A 19,639-nucleotide genomic window follows, 5' to 3' on the forward strand; every position below is an offset into this window, starting at 1 on the left:
GTGCCAGCCTTCCCCATCAATCCCTCCATCAATGCCATCGAGCCCCTCATCAACCCCATCCAACCACCCATCACCCCACCCCCCCAATCTCCCCATCATGCTGCAGATCCCATGGCTGGTGGCAGCCAAGGGGGCTGGAGAGACACAGCTCTGGGCAGGAGACATGAACGTGGAGAGAGGCAGGATCGTCTCTGCAAACACTGCGACACTGCCTGCACCAGCCAGTAGGCCCTTCCCGCTGCAGGCAAAACGCTGCCTGCTCAGCACAGGCAGGACACCCTGGCTTGTTGCAGCACAGAGCAAAGCAAACAGGAGCTGCAGGAGCTGCCGGGAAGGTTTCAGGGTTCTCCCTGTCCCACGGGAGGCAAGGACCCACCTTCATGCACCAATGGGCTGGGACAAAGGTAGAGAGCTGGAAAGCCCTCATCAGCATGAATTCATCCTTCGCGATGGGAAAAAAACCCTATCACATCCCAAGGTATGGGGAAATCCTCAGTAATTTGAGATGAAGCAGGGAAGAGAGTTTCCATGTTTCCTTCACCATCAGCGTCATCACCATCAGTGAGTTTTCAGTGGGATCCATCTGCCCCATTTGATCCAGCAAGCATGAAAGCTGAGGCCAAATTCAGCAAATACCCACTCCAGCCCCAAACACACACGCATCTTAAATACAGACCTTTCAGAAAGCAGGAGACTGTCTTTAAAAAAAAAAAAATTACAAAAGTGTGACATGAAAACAATCAGAAATCCCAATGCTACATAACCAGAGGTTCATTTTACTTGCTGTCAGGTCTGCAAGGCCTTGGAACTCCCTGCAAGCGATGTCGTCTCATTATCATTCAACTCTAAAAGAAAATGATGTGGCTCTGTCTCTTTGGCAACATTTAAAGGCCCCTGAGATTTTAAGCCATGAGCAGATGAAGTCCCTGTGTCTGTGTCTGTGCAGCCAGGGCTCACTCATAAATATCCCAGAGAGCGGGCGGAACAGCTTGTGTTAGCCCTCCGTCCTGCCAAACCCACGTCTCTGCTGGCACCTGGCAGCACCAAAAGCCCTCGGGCAGTACCAGCCCTGTCACCCTGCCAGGTGAAAATCCCCAGATCTCCCAAATCAGAGGCCATCTTAAGGGAGTTGAGCCCTGTCCTGGTCAGCACTGACAGCTGGCATTTGCTGCCACTGAATTCAAGCCTCAGGGACCCAACACCCCCCCACTGGCTCTGGGGGACGATGACCCTTTGCAGATGTGACTGGTGACTTGGTGCACAGGAGCCAGGGGCGTATCCAGGTGGGGAGCCTGCTTTGGGAAAGGAATGAGGAATATGCAGCTGAGTTGTCCTCATGAGCCTGCATGCACCGACATGTCTGTCTGTCCTGCTCACCCTCTTCACTTCCCCTCCCTCCCCAGTAATTTTCCAACTGTGGCAGAGGGGCACAGGACTCAAACATACGTCGATCCATTCACTGGCAGACAGAGCAGAGGACAGACAGTTGTTCTGTACACACGAAAGGCTGCCAAGTAAGCACAACCCTTATTAGATACCAGAGAACCCACCCAGCCATCCCAAACCCATCAGAAAGTCAAGCTGCAATGGTCCTGCTGCCCTCGAGCTGCACAGCACCATCTTACAGCAACACAGTCAGCAGCTCAGCTGTACCTCCCCCCTCCCTTCACCCCAAAGAGGCTCCTACACCAAAACCCTCTGCTTTCTCCCCAGAAATCCCACGGCATTGGTGCCTCACCAGAGCTGGGACGTGAATGCAGCCCAGCAAACACCTACAGGGGATGGGCTTGTCCTCCATCCCCCGGGCAAGGGAGGGGGTGAGGTAGGAGCAGGGGGCTCGGCGCACACAGTGGAGTCAAAGCTCAACACAGACCTGTATTTTTGTCCAAATGTCTCTTTTCTTTTTGTCTAACCAGGAAATATTCTCAGTCTCTTACTTAAAACCACTCAAGCCCCAGACCAAGCAACAGCGAGGCACTTCTCTGCCTGATCATGGGAAAATAATAGCTAAAGTAGCAACAAACCCAGTCCCGCTTTAAAAAAAAAAAAACAACAAAACCAACATGTAACAATATCCTGAACTTCAACAGAAATGGGTGTGTTTGCAGTCTCCATGGCTTGTACCCCTTTTTTGTGGTCTTTTTAAAAAAATACTGTCTCCCAAAGCCTCCGGCCCCCCTAGCCGCAGCAGAACTGCCTGGGCTGACAGCTGCATCCCCGCCGCGCCAGGGCATCGCTCCACTGACCCACAGCTCCAGCCGTCCGCAGGCAGCCCCGGCCTGCCGGTCCCTGCCGAACTCTTCCCAGACAGGAATCCAGAGTCAAGTACAGGATCCAGGCAGCGGTGAGCAAGGTGGGGTTCAGCCTCCCCTTTTTGTCCCAGCACTCTCTGCTCAGAAGAGGAGCTGCCCACCATTTGCATCCCAGCAGCCCATCCAGGGTAACTGGGTGGCCCATTTGCCGGTGGCCACCACTTGCAGTTTCGCCCGGTCAAATTGCCAGTACTGGTCATCCCGAAAGAAGTAGACAAAGCCGTCGCGATGGTTGAGGGCGCCCGCTGTGCCGGGGGGCAAGCCCTCCCAGTCCCGCAGGCTGCGGGGGTAGTAGGGCTCCGTGCTGAGGGTCTCCTCGCTCACCACGAAGTACTTGGGTCCTTTGAAGAGGACCAGGCGCCGGAGCTGCTGGAAGTAGAGTGCGGTGTCGGGGTGCCGCGGGAGGCCACGGGCGCTGCATTTCTGGGGAAAACCTGCCGCCAAGGTGGAGCCTGTGTAGCACCAGCATCGGCCACCTGGGGAGAGCAGGGAAGAGGGGTTCGAGCCCACCCCAGTGGGGTCCATCACAGGACCGGCTCCAGGAGACATGGAAGGACTCAGCCACGGAGCCAACCTTGCAGTCCGAGACAGGCATCTGTGACACCCATCCTGGTGGTGACCCAACCAGCACCACTGCGAGGCTGCCCCACAGATCAGGCTGGGGGGGGAAACTGAGGCACAGTAGCTCAGGGGCTTGAAAGGGACTGCCAGGGACAGAGCAAGGCCACACCGTCTGCTAGCCCACGCTGCTTCCTTGCAAAGCTCCTCTCTGTTCCTACATGGCAGGCAGGACAGATGGAGGATGGAGCCAGACCCCTCCACGACCAGGACAAGCCAGACCAGGACTGCAACAGCAGGAATTGCAGTTGGGACCAAGCACTTGGCTGTCCCTGCAGAGCCCTGTCCCCCAGAGCCCTGTCCCCCAGAGCCCTGTCCCTGTGAAGCAGGCAGACAAAAGCCCCTTTCTGCTTGCAAGACGTGGCCTGACCCAGCCCCAGGGAGGGAGGGAACGGCTGAAGGCTGGGGAGGAAGAGGGGCTTTTGGCTTTCACCCAGCACAGCAACAAAGCCCCCTTTCTGATTAGCCGGCAACTGGTTTCCATTAAAAGCTGGGGCTGACCCTGGCAGCCAGGCTGCCTGATTTGACCTTCCTCTACCCGTCTGGCTGCAGCGTGCTGCCCGGCAGCTTGCAGATGGCATTTGAGCTCCCCATGGCAGCTCAGCCGCTGGCACGACATAGGGAACCATGTGTACCATGAAAACACCACACTCAGCTCCCCTGCGGCCACACGTCTTTGGGGAGAGTTTTCTCCCCCGAGACCCTGAAAGGTTTGAGGCATCTGGTTTTGTTTTTAAACACAGGTGAGCATTGTTCTCCTGAATGCGTTAAAGGGGAAACTGAGGCACAAGGGGGGTGACACAGGCTTCCGGGGTGATATGCCCAAGGCCATAAGGTTAATCTGTGGCAGGCACTGAGCCCAAGGCTCCTGTGGGCTTTTGCACACCTGGGACCCAGCGATGCCCCAGTTCTGCACTGGGATGGGACCAGTGAGAGGGGAAGGGGCCATGGGCAGGAGAAGGTGTTCCAGCCCCACGCGGACAGCCAGACCAGCAGGCAGGAGCAGCATCAGCCCTGAGGGGAGCTCTCCTGTCTCTGCCTCACCTACCTTTGAAGAAGTAAAACTTGCCGCTGAGCTGGGACCAGGCACAGGCGTCGATGCCAGCAGGAAGGCCAGGCCAGCGCGTCTGCAGGGGCTGCGGGTCACTGGCGTTGCCACTTGCTGGCACCACCCAGTAGTGGCTGCCCTTGAAGATGTAGAGGTTGTGATCTGCATCTGTGGGGCAAAGGGAGGAGTGAGGGGGTCCCAGGTGAGAAACCTCATCCCACCTCTCAGCTGCTGCTCCCCAGCTCCTCTCCTCCCTGTGCAGCTCCAGGTGCTTCACAGATGCTTGGCTCTTGGAGGCTCCCTTCTGCCTTTCCAGCCACCCCCTCAGCCTTCATAATTCATTGCCTCCACTCCAGCCTGGAGAGGATAAAAGCTGACCACAGCTCCCGCTCAAGGCTCATCTTTCATGGTCGAGTTCCTGCAGTGAATAAGCCTTGCCATGGCCCAAGTTTTAGGATGTCTTCCCCCCTCCTAACACAGCAAGCCATTGCTGAGTCCTCAAGATGAACTCTGCTCTGCAGCAGTGATGTGCGTCAGTGATGCCACCAGCCCCAGGAGCACGTGAACCAGCCAAACCCACCTCTCCCACCACAGGAGCTTATCAGAGCAGAAACAGGCTGATGCAGCACTGGGGCAAGGGGTGGGGGTACACGTTGTGGGAGAGGGTTGCACCTGCCAACACCCACCAGCAGTTATGGCATCGAAGAAGGAGTGACAGTAATAGGCGCTGAGGCTCCTCTGTTGCTGGTCCCTGCCGTAGAGGTCTGTGCTCCAGTCCTGGAAGTGAGTGAAGACCTTTCCCGGGAGCTGGATGGCTGAGCCCTTGGAGGGCTTCCCTGGGATGGAGCAGAAGGCAGGGAGTTGTGGAGAAGGGGCAGGGAAACAGCTTTCCTCAGAGCACTGTGTGACCCCAGGGCTGGGGACCCATCCCAGGGCTCCAAACACTCCTTGTCCCACTGTCTGGTTCCTGTCTCTATAGGGTGGTGGTAGAGACCCCTTGGTACCCCCAAAAAACAGGCACCAGTGTTTCCCTGGTTGAAAGCAAGCAGGGAGCAAGTCCAAAGTTCCCTGCCCTAGAGGATCTAGTACCCATCCCACATGCTCTACCGCATCTTCCTCCCCAGCCACAAAGGGATGGGGCCCATCCCCATCATGACCCTTGCACATAGTCCTCTCCCCTTGCAGAGATCTGCTCCTCTCCCTGCTCCTCACTCTCCATTCCAGGGAGCAGCCCTGGAGGAACCGAGGGACGCTCGGGGAAACCAGGCTCACCATACAAGTTCTGGACAGCCAAGATGTCATCCCAGCTGAGGACAAAATCCTTGCTGAGCTTCTTGTAGTAGGGAGACATCAGGGCACTCTTGACGGGGGAGTGCTCCAGCCCCAGCGTGTGGCCAACCTCGTGTGCCACCACGATGAAGAGGTTGCGCCCTTTGCCGCTGTGCAGGGACCAGCGCTCGGCGCTGTCGAAGTGGGCTTCTCCACGCCGGGGGAAGAAAGCATGAGCCAGGGCACCTCCTGCGGACACGAGAGCCATCAGGGACCACGGGGCAGGAGAGGACCTCAGCCACAAGCTGAGGGGCAGGGGAGCACATGCAGGTTTGGTTTGCTTAAATATGCACCAGTTTTAGCTCTTTGGGAGGTCTCCTGAGAAAGAACAGCAGCTTCCCATGACTGCTTCCCACTGCAGGTGCAACCCAAACCTTCTGCTCCCGAGCACAGGGGGGTTTGTCTGCTCTGTGGTTTATGGGTTTGGTTTCTTGCTGGGCTTGGGCCAGAGCCTGAAGCCACTGCAGTGACCCATACCAGGCAAAGGTTCAACAAGAGAAAACCTGGACTTGTCTGACAGCGGATGAGCAGAAAGGGTCAGCTGGAAGTAAAGAGCTCAGGTTTGGAGGATGCTGTCAGGGTGGGGAGGGCTCCTCGAAGGCCATCAGCATGATCCTCTAATGAGTATCTCGGTCGCCTCACTGGCAGACCTTGCAGAGTTGGGAGTGAGGACCTCAAATCAGAAAGCAAACTGGTGCAAACTGGGTTAGAGGGACTGCTGGGGCAGAGCCTTGCCTCCATCACCCCCAACCCATCACTGCCCCAGCCCTCCTGCCTGCCAGGGAAGAGCTCACGTTGTAAAAGAGAAGCTTACGAGGGGGAAGCGACCAGCACCTGGCCCATCGAAGGCATTGTTGAGTCCATCGTTGTGGTCCCCATGGAAGAAAGTCAGGCGGATGTCAGCCAGGCCGTCCCGCGCCTCCCAGAACACCAGCGAGGACACATTGCTCCAGAGCTCGAAGGCGGCTTTCACGGCCAGGCGCACCTCGTGCTGCGGCAGGTAGGGGGGCCAGTTCACCACCCGGTAGGTCAGGTGCCGCTTGTACCACCTCCCACCTGCAAGAGGGGCAAGATCAGCAGGAGGATGGGGACTTGGACTTGCTCTTCCACCCACAAGCCGCCTGGGTGGAGAAAAGCTTCCCAATGCTGTGAAATGCCATGGCTTTCCCAAGCCAAAGCTCAAAGTCAACACAAGTGTCCCACCAGCAGCCTTGTCACCCTGCACCAGCAGCAGGATTAGACCCATGAAATCCCTCTGAAGGTGCCACCACTAGATCCCACTCAGAGATCTTCAAGGCTAGAGCTGCAACCAAACCCTAAGAGAGGGGCCAAAATTTGTCTGAGGAGAGGAGAAGCTGGGGCACCCAGTTTGAACACTCCTTTGCCTTCTCATGCTTTTCAGGGCCAAATCCATCATGGGTCCCTGACCTGTAGGTCTCCTGTCTGATGCCAGCTTCATGCTCAGAAGATGTAGCCCAAGAACTGGCTTTCAGGGAGAGAAAGCAAAGCCACCTCTGAAAACAAGTGGGCCAAAGGCAAAAGAAGGGGTAAGGGCTCTCAGCAGCACCTTGGGGGCAAAATGGAATTGCCAGGATGGGGATGTAGGATTGCAGCCCAGTTAAGGCAGATCTGCCAAGAGCTGGGCACCAGACAGAGAGGAAAAAGAGCTGATCCTCAACAGAGCAGCTGGATTTGAAATACATCCCCAGGAAGGAATGGTACCAACTGCTGTAACAGCAGATGCTGATCTCCACACACCCAAAGACCGGGGACACTGAGCTGTCCGGCAAGCACAGGCGGGGAGGAAAAGTGCCTGTTTCTACCAGTGGGAACTGCAGCAGAGCCCTGCGGCTGGTCCCTGCAGTCAGTCCCTGTGGTACCTCTGCACCTTCTGCAACAAGCCCGGATGCTGCGGGAACACCAAAACCAGGGGCCCACGGGAGGGGTGTGTGCAGGGCTGGGGCTCCCCAGCACCCAAAGCTCCCTTGGTGAGAGGGGACTCCTCCCTGTTTCCCCTGAATTCCCTCTCTGAGTCTGGTTTTATCGGGGATCCCTTTTCTTTTTCCCCTGTACATGTAATTTGAAGACAGCGGATACTGAGCCCAGGCAAGGAAAAGGAGGCCAGCTCCCCAGTGGCAGGGCTGACTTTTCACCATTTTTAAGGGCATCCTGGCCATTTCTACCTGCAGAAGATGTTGCCTGGAAGCCCAGCGGGAATAAACGACCGCTCACCATTAATTTTAAAAGCATCATCTTACCAGCACCGAGAATCTTACTGCCTATGGCTTCCTTAAAAGCTCTTTCAGGGAAAAGAGAGCCCTGATGCCACAGGGCAGATGGTGACAACGACAAAGGAGACAAGCCCATGAGATTCCCCTAAGCTCCCCACCCTCCTCCCACCACACAGGAGTGCCAAGATGTGTGTTCCCGCAGCATCACAGCCCCCTCCTCCTCCTCCAGCACCCCTTGGCAGCTGTGGGGACGCTGGGGCCCTGCAATTACATCTAGCTGGGGGCGTCCGGGAGCGGGAACAAAGCCGTGGGGCCATGCTGGGGAAATGCAGGTGTTAGAGCCGGTGCTGGGGCGTGGGAGCAGTGACAGACCTCCAGTGACTGTGCCTGCTCCAGATGTGCTGGGAAACAGGGGGAACGGAGCCGGCAGCACGCCGGGGCTCGCTGCTGTGGGTCTGAGCCAAGCCGCTCGGCAAACCTGGCAGACATCCCATCCCAAGCTCTGCTTCTTTCTCCCCTGTTTCTGAGCAGACCATGGAAGTGGAGGCTCCAGGTCAGTTGGTTGTGCTCCTGAGGGCAGAATTGGTTCCCCCTGCTCGTCAGTGCAACGATGGCCCCCAGCTCAAGAGGGACACGGCTGCACTTCCCACCAGTGAGAACAAACCCCATGAGGCAAAGGCTAAATACCTGCCTGAACGGCTGCAGGCCTAAGATAAAGCCCCAGTAGCCCACCCTTCCCTCCACAGCGGCAGAGCATCTCCCACCAGCGGCAGGGGCAGGAGGCTCCAGCCAGAGCATCTCCAGTGGAGGAGGATGGATGCACAGTGAGCAGGGCTGGCTCTTGGGAAGAGGAGGGCTGGGCACTGCATGCAGCCATTGAGCCCGGGACAATCACAGGCAGGGAGTTCCCTGGGGGAAATCCACAATGTCGGCTGCCGGATGCACCATCTGGTCGAGGAGCTGCTGGTCAGCAGAGCTCCTGGCCAGCTCCAGTGCCTGGTGAAACCCAGCAAGGAGGCTAGAAGAAAGCCTTCCTCCCAACACCCCCCACTGCAGACCCTGATTCCCAAACAGGACCTGTCCCCAAACCTTCCCACAGAGCAGAAAGCCTTGGGCTTTGACTGCAGAGGGGAGGCTGTTTAGAGGCACAGAAAGGGGCAGATGCACCAGACCCTGTCCCATGCAGGGACCTGATCTCCACTGCTGGGCTGGGACCAGCCCCGGGAGCAGTGGGAGGGATGGATGCCCTCCTCAGCCCCACGCTGACTGCCGCTGCCTGGATAACTGGGTTGGGAGCCAAAGTTCAGCCAGCGCTGGCTTTGCCCATGCGCTGAGGCGTGAGCGTTGCCCGAAGCTGGTGGGATGACCGACAGAGCCGCTGCCTGGCCAAGCTCCTGCTGGGAGAGGGGTGGACAACAAAGCACTTTGCTGGCTCGGCTGCAGCGGCTTCCTGCTTCAAGTAGGATAAACAACCAACTTAGCACAAAGCCTCCAGCCTTCCGCCAGCCGTGAGGGCACCCCCCCTCCCCTCCCGCCTGCGGGCACCACTATGGTGCTGCTCCCATCCCCTCTGCCTGCTGGTGCTGCCGCCAGCTGCACCCCAGTTTGCTGCCACAGGGGATCTGCTATAACTGGTGTCACAAAGGTTCTTCCCTGTCTGGGCTCGGAGCCACTGGGTATCTCTTGCCACCCACCCATGGCCATGAACCCCAAAAGGGAGCCCCATGAGCCACAGGGCACAGGCTGCTTCTATCTGCCCATCTCCTGCTGCGTGCCCTTCGCAGCTCTGCCTCACTGCCCTCCTGCCCGGGGCACCTCTGCCTGGGATGGTGCCTGCAGGGGTGATGTTCCGTGTCAAGGTTTTGGGAGAAAAATCAGAGGCAGGAGGGGGATGACCGGGCTGTCTCCTGGGGCCATCCATCACCAGCCCTGCCAGATGCAGAGACAGCCTGACAAGGCACAGAGCCCTTTCTTAATCTCGCCTTCATTTTTCCCATGTCCTAAGCACAGCTGGCCCCAGCCCTCTTGCTCTCTAAGAATCCAGTTACTCATCCACAAGCCCAGAAGGCAGCTCATGAGAGCCAAAAGGCTCAATCCTGAACACACAGGAGCAAGAGAGGTTGCTTGGAGCAGAGTTAAACCCCTTAACGTGTGTGAAATGACTCCCTCTGGCCAGGAAGATCAACACCAGCAGGTTTTGTGGTTAGTGCTGGGTTGTAACACATAGTAGAAGTCTCAAAGCTCAGTAAAGCCTAGAGATAACTTCACTGTGTGCCAGCCCTTGTCCTCCATGCCACCATGAGGCCTTGGGAGATGTCATGGCTCCTTCCACAGCAGTAAAACCACCCCAGACAGCTGAATTTCCCAAGTGGGAGTTGCATCTCTCTAACCATTGCTGACATGAAGCCATACAGAATAAACTAAAAAAATAAAGCAGTGCAAAGCCCAAGGGGGCCCTGGCCTGGACGCTGGGCCGGCACCTCCCATCCGCAACAGCATCTCCAGGAGTCTAGTTACAGGATGGAAGAGTTGGGCTGCCAACACCCCAGAGACCCGAAGCCCACCAGGGCGCCCAGGGTCAGTGCTCACCGTGCTGCGGGGTGCGCCTGCGGCGCCGGGCGGCAGCTGCCCGATGTGCCCCGGCAGAGCGGCTCTCCCCGTCCCTCGTCCCGCACCGCGGCAAAGCCATCTGCCGGAGCGTGGGGGCATCCAGAACCCCGCTGAGCGGGAGGTGGGTCACCCGCTGGAAGTCCCTGGAAAAGAAAGGGAGACATCAGCACCCACACCCGGCCCCCCCACCCCCCCCGCCGGGTGCTCTGGTTATGTTTGCGAGTGGAGTTTGAACTGAGCCAGGGCCTTCACCCAGCGAGCCCCGTGCCCTGCTGTCAGGAATGCATCCAGGTGATAAAACAAGAAGGATCTGCCTCTGCAACCACATCTGAGCAGGAAGCCATCTCCTAGCAGGGCAAAAGTACAGAGGGGAGCCTGAAAAATGCCTTTCCCAGTTTTTATCCCCAGATGTTTGACTCTGCACTTGACTTTGCACAGGGTCAGGCCAGGGATGCTCCCAGAGCCAATGTGATCTCATTAGAAGTCTGAGTGGAGGCTGTCAGCTTGGCCCCCTGACATCTCCCAGCCGTCCCAAACCTCGGCCTCGCCGCAGATATTATTGTAAGGGGAGCACCGGGCCATAAAAGGCAAATAAAGCAGCACAGCGAGACGCCGGACTGCCAGCAGCCAGCATCCAGCTGCGGGAGCTGGGCATGGACTGGTGTTTCCAAAAAGGACCAGTTGTGCTTTATCATCAGACCGTGTGAGAGAGAGCTCCCGGCTGCAAAAAGACCCCCTGAGCACCAACAGCTCCCACTTAGCCAGAGTTGCTGCATTTCTGCTGTGGTTTTTAAATAAAAGGCTCATACCTCACTGCCTCCGTGAACTCCTCGTGGCTGTGCGCGCCAGCCCCCAGCTCGCTGAAGTAGCCATATTTCTCCAGGAACAGCTGCAGGAAGAGACACAGGAGAGGCGCAGCTCAGAGCACAGGCAGCATTTGCACACGTTGGCTTGGGGTAGGTGGTGGAAAAGGGAGATGTGATAGCACACAGGGCAGCGAACCCAGGGCTGTGCAGAAATTCCCAGTTATTTTTTTCCTGAGACCTCTGCAGCCCAAGCAGCCACACCTCCTGAAGGTGCCAAGCTGAGCTAGTCTACATGTTTGCATTATGGGATTGGAGAAAACCTCGACTAAGCCCATCATTTTGACGGCTTTGGCCACGACCTGATGGAGGCATAGGATGAAACACTGCTATCAACAGACCACCAGAGGCTACCAAACCCACTCCAATCACCTCGGATGGATCAAGACAATAATTAAAATAAAGGCTAAAGTGCTGTGGACACCAGTAGGGTGGGGTGAGACGAGGTCAGACTGCAGCCTCTCCCCATCCCCATGCAGGATGTGCTGCAGCAAAGTGGAGACACTCCGGGGGCAATCTGCTCTGCCAAACCATTCTTCTTCTTATCGGCCATTTACATGGACGGAGATTGTCGCATAAACTGCACATTAAAGAAAATAAACGGTTTCCCTCTGCCCAGCCCATGAGCCCAGCTTTCGGAGAAGTTAATAGCCGCGGTCGCAGGAATGCTCCACACCCGCCTTCCCCGCCGCCGGGGATGTCTGCAGCAGACAAACAAGCTGCCCAGCATCCTGTTAGTGTAATAGAACTGGAGGTAAAGTAATGAGGAATAAAAAGTGAAAGTGGCTGCTTCCTCTCCCACATCCCAAAGGAGAGGTGGGCTGAGCAGCAGGAATGCTGCGGGCTGCCCCGGGCCAGCACTGCTGCTGCCTGCTGCGGAGCCTCGTGCTTGTAAAGCCTCTTCGCCCCCTGCTCATCTGGGGGTTACTCTTTCCCCCCTGCTCATCTGGGGGTTACTCTTTCCCCCCTGCTCATCTGGCGAGAGGGCAGGGAGAAGGGTGTTAACCTGTGCTCAGTGTCACTTCTGACCATCCACCTCCAGCGGGTGATTCAGTCCCCCACCATGCCCCCGCAGAGGCAGCAGCATCTCTCCTGGGCGTGGCAGCTGGTTGTCTGGTGGGGAGTGGGAATGCTTCCTGGAAATGGCAGCCCCAGGGTGCACCAGGGCCTCTCCCTCTCCTCCTCCTGCCCAAACCCTCTGCTTGCCCTTAACAGTCATCTTCACGTCATCCCCAAACACGTCATCCTCCGCACCCACCACCTCCCTGTGGGCACGGCAGGCACCTTTCATGTGCTCTCTGCCTGCTGCTCACCCCTTTGGAAGCCCTCCCTACCTCCTTCCCAGACCTCGTCTCCTCCAGGGCTGCAGTTGTTCTCCTCCTTTACACCCCTTCTACCTGGAGGATCCCACTCCGGCTGCAGCACAGTGAGAACCTGCACACCTTCCTGCCAGGACATGCTCTTCATTCAACCCTAGCCAAAAAATTTGGCCGTGTTTCCTTCTGAACAGCTTTACCAGCCTGCCTGCCTTGGCCAGAGGTAGCAGCATCTTGTAGCAGCATCAGGCTGCAGCAGTAAAAGCCCAAGTGTGGCCAGAGTCACCCAGACACCGCACACCCAGTCCCGGTGAGTCAGGATAAATCAGGCATGAGCAAGCATCACACTGGCAGGCAAAAGCAGCGGTTTGTTTGCCAGGAGACACCAACACCTCTGCCTGGGGATGGACCATATAGCCTGGACGTGCCATCTCTCCAGCCATACAGGAATAACGCCCTTTACATGGGTACCAGGAGGCAAAATACAGCAGCGACAGGATGCTGATGCAGGGGAGGACACCGGGATGAGGGAGCCCCCCAGGGACAGGGCAGCAGGGAGGGTTGGTAGCCCTGAGAAAGTAGTCTGGAGACGAGAAGGTGTCTGGCCCTCTTCCTCGGTTGTTGTGTTTTTATAATGTTCTCCTCCAGAATTAGAAAATTGCCAGCTACACATATATGGATGCAGGGTGATAATCCCCAGCGGTTACATCACTGCAGATAAATGTGAGCTACAAAGCACCCAGACAGAAAGTCCTGGGCCTCAAAGGCACGGCACAGCCTAAACCCTTTCTACCACACTTTTGCTTTCACTTAGCATCTAAAATATAACAACTTGAAGTTGTTTCCTCTCCTGTAACCTAATGCAATCCCATTCTTAAAGCATGAAAATGTTTTTCCCCCAGCATGATCTCACAAAGACTTGAAACCCCATCTGGACAAGTCAGGGTGCGTGGCAAAAAAGCAATGACTATCACAGCAGCTGCTCTTGAACGGCACCAAAAGGTACACAGGCCACTGGCTTTATTATTCCTGCCCTGATCTCCTGGAGCTTTGCAAATCCAACCAAAGCGGCAGTTTCCCTGTAGTTTCTGGCTCATGTCATGTTGGGGTTCTCACATGCAGGCCCCAGCTCTCAGGCTGCAAAACCACAAGGATAAATTTTATTACATTTTCTAGACACGGTTATTGTGAGCTCCAGGTGATGCTACTCCTGGAAACACAGAGCTCCAGGAGAGAGATGTGCTGATCCTCCACTGTGCATGCTATTTATCAGACAGCAGAGCATACAAATTTCCCCAGACCAGAGACTTTTCAGGGTAACAGGGGAACCCAAGAGTCACATGCCACAGCATCCTGTGCCCAAACCATCACTCAGGACCCCCTCCAGCACTGTCCGTGTTCTGCACACCCGCAGAGACCAGCCAGGCTCTGGGACAGCTGGGTGGAAGCTGGCATGAACCCATTAAACCTCTCCAGAATCTGCAATGCAAAGCCTGGCTGTGCTGGGAAAACCCCCTCCCTCCTGCCCCAGATGGGGAAATGCTCTTTTCCATACAATGGGAAAAGAAAAACAGCAGGAAACCAACAGCTGAGCATTAATATGAAATACGTCCAGGCTCCCCCTCCACAGGAGGGAGGGAGAAGAGGAAAGGTCTGGCTGCCCAGGAGTCAGCGCTGGGGCAGAAAAGCCTTCAGACTTGCAGCAGGGACAGTGGGAAGAGAGTTTGGGGATGACAGAGGGGCCCTTCCCGTCTCAGGGCTCTGATGGGAAGCTGGTCACAACCCTAGAAATCATCTCTGTTGAGAGCTAAAGCCAAGGAAACACCTTGCCCTTGACCACAGGCATCCCAGGTGGAAGACAGCCAAGAGCAAATACAATTAGACCTCCCTCCCTGGAAACTGGGATAACAAGAGTGCAGAGACAGCAGGCTCCGGTCCTGCCTGCCCTCCCACCCAGACACTCAGCTTCTGGCACCTTTCCACCAGTTAAGCATCAGAGAAGCCTTACGCTGGGCTCCCGTTGACCGTGGTCGCTTCTGCTCGGCCTGGATACAAACCCCATCTCTCCGCTCCAGCCCCCGGCAGCGGAGGGAAGCGATCGCGTCTTGCTGAAGGGTGGGCAGGTGTTTGGTGACACAGTTACAGAGAATGCCAGCCACAAGCTGCACCTGCAAGGTCTTTTGTTTTTAATCATGAGACAACAGCAGCCCAGCAAGCCAGCCCAGGTGGGTCCTTGGCCCTGGTGCCCAGCAGCCCCAGGCTCCATCCTGCATCATTTCACCACGGAGACGGACACAGGGGAAGGTGCAGTTCCTGCTTTTCAGCCTCAGTTTCCCCCTGCAGCACAGACAGAAGGAGAACTGACCTCTGGGACGAGCTCATTTTGGCACGACCGCAAAAGGAGCAGCATCAGGTCACTGCCTGCCTGTAAACTCCCTTCAGAACACACCAAGGCATTTAAAAACATTAATTTATTTTCTCTCTTCCAAGCTGCATTCCTGCCTGCAGTCACAAACCCTTATGCAGAGTCCCTGTGTGGCTTTTGTTTACGTGTGTGTATAAGTATCTACATAAATATTATATATACAGACACACAGAGACATGCAAGAAGGGAGATCAGTAAGTACAGAGCTTGGTTGTCCTCCCGCTGAAAAGGCATCGAACACACCAGATAATTCTGTATGTTAACGACAGAGGTTGGTTAAAAACCCAAACCCTGTCTGGTTGCTGTGATGCTCCCCTGCTGTGATGCTCCCCTAATCAGGGCCTGAAGGAATCTCCTCTCCCACCTACCCCTCTTGAAAATCTACTTTAGCTGGAAATTATCTACTTGCCACTGAAGATGTGGAGCTGGGGAAATACCACGCCCAGCATCTTTTAGGCTCCTTTACTCTTCACACTCAATCTTGAGCTGAGAAGAGGGGCAGCAGGCCAGGACTGAAGCAGGTCTAACTAAAACCCCTCCTGGTTTCAGTAACCCAGATCTTCAGGATGCTGAACTAGAGCTAGCTCCCTGCCTTCCCATCTGTCTGGACAGGAGGGATGCTACGGGACAGGAACAATAAATATTGCATCACTCAAAAGGAAAAAACAACCATGAAATGCACTGGGCTTGGTGTTACCTGCCTGCGAGGCTGGCAGATCACTCTGCTTCCTTGTGTGTTAAACACAGGAATATCTCATCAGAAATTACTACAATTCACTCCTGCGTTTGAAAGCAGCTCGCAGCTTTGCCCCGGCACCCCAGGCACCCCACCCTGGGTAGCACCAGACTGCACCACTCAGCCACAGCTCCTGCAGCACCGAAACGGCCCAAATGTGACCCAAAGCGCTTGGGGAAAATAGGGGAAAACACTGGGCTTGGCCAAACCTTCCCCTGCGAATACCAGAGCAGCTGACAAACCAGTTTGGTCACGCAGATGGGTTGTGCTTTCATGTCTAAGGAGAGAAGAGAAAGGAAACGAGATGCTTGGTCTTCGCCTTCCATCGGGATGGGAACCGGGGGGGGTGGGAAGGCGACGTGCCCGCTCCCAGCAGCCGCCAGGCCCTTGCCTGGCGGGCGTTATCTGCCGTAACAAGTGGGGATTGTTCGGGGGAGAGCCGGGAAGAAAGCGGGGCTCTGTACGCTGCGGTGACTCACGGGGCTGTTAATCACACCGGGGACCCGCCGGGTGCCTCGGCACTGCTCGCCACATCCGCGCTGCGGGCAGCGGCTCAGAGCCGTGATCTCACGGGTTTTACACACTCTCCCCATCCACACAGAGCCCAGCGGTGCCTTGCAGGGGTGACAGCACCTGAGTAATCCCTCGTCCTCCCCCCAACTCCTTGCATTGCCCTGTTGAGGCTGAGCAGCAGGAATTTCTCTCAGGAAGAAGGTTTTCTTCCCCTTTTTTCAATCAGAGGGAAACTGCGGGGGTGCTCTGGGAACATGTGGGGGTCCCAGCTGACCCCCGAGCCCTACCACATGCTGAGACCCTCATTTCGGCCAGGCTGTGCTCAGCATCCAGCATCCCAACTGGCTGCACACGCCGTGAAGGACCTCATCCAGGCACTGTATTGGCACAAATACAGCCCAAAGCCTGCGCTGAATGTGAGCCCTTGGGCTGCTGAGGGGAAAAGTCAGAGGGCATGTGCCACTGCAAGAGAGGGAGAGGAGAGCAGGATAGGAAAAAAAAAAAAACATTAAAAAAAAAAATAATCCAGAAAGATAATGCCTCAGTCCTCTGGTCTTGCTCTCCACTACCATTCCCAACTTTTCTCAAATTTCTACCCAATTTTTCTTCCTATCACAACAGATCTGTGTCTTCTCACACAAATCACTACAGGGACTTCATTGTCCTTTGTCCTTGGCACCACCAGCACTCTGCCATGCTCTTCACTTCCAACACAGGGTGAGGTCTGTGCCACACATTTTACACAGTTCCTCCAGGATCAGGGAGACTCGGGCATTACCACACACCCAACTGCTGTCCTGAGCACAGCCCAGCCAGAAACCAGATCTGTCAAGCTACGTGCTATCTAGCATCAGATGTTTTCCTATCTGGAGCCTGAAGATAATAAGATGATTTAATGTACAAATGTTTCAAATTAAATTTCCAAACTTTTTTTTTTTTTTTTCCGTAGCTGCAATTGATACAAATGCAGTGAAAACAAGGGCACAAGTCAGGAAAATAAATAACACAACTGGACATTTTCTCAGACTTTTTGCATCTAAGTTTACACAACCCATTGTTGCTAACTTTGGCTATTTTAAAAGCAATAAAAAAAGCTTTAGAAGCAAAGCCTGGCAGTGGTCTGAAAGCCACAAGTAACTAGAACTATTTGATGTTATGTGAGAATTTCAGCTTCCTCTTAAAAGCAAAATTAACTGCTCAGTTTATTTAGACAAGCTTTCTTACCCCAGACTCTATACCTTTCCATTGTGTATATTGTCCCAAAGCCCCTGGCCAGCACAGTGTGATGGGGAAACTGAGACAGGAAAGTCTCTTGCCCAGCACCCATCGCCTGGGATCTGTCACGATCCTGGGACCTGCTCTGAGGCTTCAAAGGAAAATTCATCAGAAGCCGTCATTGAGGAATCAAAAGACAGATTGGATCTTTTAAAGCTCTTGCTTCGAGTGAGCTGATTTTCTTTTTAAAGTGAATTTTAAATTATTGATTTTCTAAGCATTAAGAACTTTGAAACTTATTTTTCTCCAGGTGGCACGAGGGGCCAGGCAGAGGATTGTGCACACTGGATCAAGCACACATATAAATCACCTCTTCAAAACAGCATCTCCCAGCATAAGAAGCATGTATATTAAAACCAGCCTCTCAGCATTTATGTGCACTTTTCATCTTAGAGTATGTGAAAAATCCCAACTGATCCACCAGGACTTGCTGGGGTTTTAAAATCAAGCATCTGTGCAAATGTGCACTGGATCAGTGCCTAAAGAAGAAAAAAAATCCCCAACATTAACCTTTGTTCACCAGCCAAATCTCATACCTTGTCCTCCCAAAACCAACAGGAAGGGATGGCAGGATGGTGTGACAGTGATATGGGGACAAGCAGGAGAAATCCAAACCGAGGTGATGGGGACAGCCCTGGTGAGAGGCAGGGCAGGGGAAGACTGGCTTGGAGAGGACAAAAGCAGGAGATGGGAAGGTTTCCTAGTGCAAGGCCTGTTGTTGTCAGAGCTCTATGGGAGGGGGGTTTGCTGACGTGCATCACCCCCAGGACACAGCTCCACAGGCAGCATGCACACACCTCAGCACCCCAGACACCATCCCCTACACGGGCCCATCCCCAGCAGGGCTGGGGGACGGATCCCCGCACACACCCCCCTCGGGCACGGACGCACCACACGGGCACAAAGCCGTGGCTGGCACACACACGTCTGCGGCACGCGGGGCTCAGCCTCGCCATCCGCGGGCACACGCGTGTGCTCGGACACGCACCGGGCACCCAGGGCACACGGCTGGGGTGGGGATGCGCGTGTGTCGGGCACTCGTGGGCACACACCTGTGGTGTGAAGAGACCTCGAGGACAGGCACACACCTATGGCAGGGGCACACACCTATAGCACACACACACCCCTATAGCACACACACACCTATGGCAGGGACACACACACCCCTATAGCACACACACCCCTATAGCACACACACACCTATGGCAGGGGCACACACCCCTATAGCAGGGACCACACACCCCTACAGCAGGGACACACACCCCTATAGCACACACACCCCTATAGCAGGGACACACACCCCCATAGCACACACCCCACACACCCCGCGCCCCCGACGGCCGGGCGGTTGGCAGCTCCCGGTGCCCCCCGCAGCTCCGGCCGTGCCCCGGTGCCGGTGCCGGTCCTACCTCCGCCCGCCGCCGCTGGCCCGCGGCCGGGCCGGGCTGCGCCGCCGCCAGCAGCCCCAGCGCCAGGGCTGCCCGCAGCGCCCCGCCCGCCCGCGGCCCCATCCCGGCTCCGCTCGGCACCGGGCGCCGCGGCCACGGCTCGGCTCGGCTCGGCCCGCCCCGGCCCCGGGGGCGGCCCCGGCCCGCCCCGGCCCCGGCCGAGGGCTGGGCTCCGCCGGGGGGAGCCGAGCGGCGGGCGCTGCCCCGGCCCCGAGCGCTGCCTCCCTCCGCCCCCCGCAGGGGAGAGACGGTGCCAGCGCCCCCCGCACCCCCCGGTCACACACAGGCGGGCTGCGAGCGGGGCGAGAGCTTCGCTGGGGCAAGGGGCGGCTCTGCCCTTCGCACCAAGTCCCGTGGGACCCCCAGCCTTGGGGACGGGCTGGGAGAGCTGCCCCGAGCCCCCCCTGCACCCCCGAGCCCCAGCACCGGGCATGGAACCGTCTGGGTCTGCCCCGTGCAGCCTCTGCTCCGCGGGTGTCACTGGCTCACCCCAACCACGGCCAAGAGGGACTGACCCCCCTGTGACAGAGGGACTGACCCCCCTGTGACAGAGGGACTGACCCCAACTGTGGTGAAGAGAGACACACACAGTGGCCACATCAGGATGTGCCCAGCTGCAGGTGCCATCTCTGTGGGTCCCATCATCTCTCCGAGCTGGATGGGAGCAGAGCAGGGTGGGTCAGGGTGCTGGGACAAACCCCCCACTAGCTGCAGGGGGGTGTCTAAGCTTGGGCTCTGCCCCATTTGAAGCTGGGGGAAAGAGGAGGAGAAAGCAAGCCCAGCTTTTCCTAAAGCAGTGTCCATCTGCAGTCCAGCCCGTGCAGCTGGGGGGCAGAGGAGGGTTTGGATGCAGGGGGTCCCTCTGATGGGGGCCAGCACTAGCCCCAAGTACAGCAATGCAGGGGGCTGGACAAG

The 19,639-nt window shown here is 56.5% G+C and overlaps 1 protein-coding gene across 1 annotated transcript; it reads right to left on the reverse strand.

Moving 5' to 3' along the window:
* Nucleotides 1-1,878: 1,878 nt before the first annotated feature.
* Nucleotides 1,879-18,787, reverse strand: MMP28 (matrix metallopeptidase 28). Its single transcript, XM_074922781.1, has 8 exons — nt 18,686-18,787; nt 10,958-11,037; nt 10,128-10,291; nt 6,142-6,363; nt 5,251-5,496; nt 4,665-4,814; nt 3,979-4,146; nt 1,879-2,788 (listed from the first exon to the last, which is right to left on the reverse strand). The coding sequence occupies exons 1-8, from the start codon at nt 18,785-18,787 to the stop codon at nt 2,394-2,396; spliced, it is 1,527 nt and encodes a 508-aa protein (XP_074778882.1). The 3' UTR covers nt 1,879-2,393.
* Between the last annotated feature and the right edge of the window lie 852 nt (nt 18,788-19,639).

The sequence above is a fragment of the Athene noctua genome, chromosome 19, assembly GCF_965140245.1.
Source record: "Athene noctua chromosome 19, bAthNoc1.hap1.1, whole genome shotgun sequence".
Taxonomy (NCBI): Eukaryota; Metazoa; Chordata; class Aves; order Strigiformes; family Strigidae; genus Athene; species Athene noctua.

Bases quoted from the DNA above. Each gene is read 5' to 3' on its own strand.
- MMP28 (XM_074922781.1), bottom strand. From the start codon at position 18,787: ATGGGGCCGCGGGCGGGCGGGGCGCTGCGGGCAGCCCTGGCGCTGGGG. The intron at 11,038-18,685 runs GTAGGACCGGCA...CTCTTCCTGCAG, and splicing joins GCCAGCGGCGGCGGGCGGAG to CTGTTCCTGGAGAAATATGG. The intron at 2,789-3,978 runs GTAGGTGAGGCA...TGCTCTCCCCAG, and splicing joins CAAGTTTTACTTCTTCAAAG to GTGGCCGATGCTGGTGCTAC.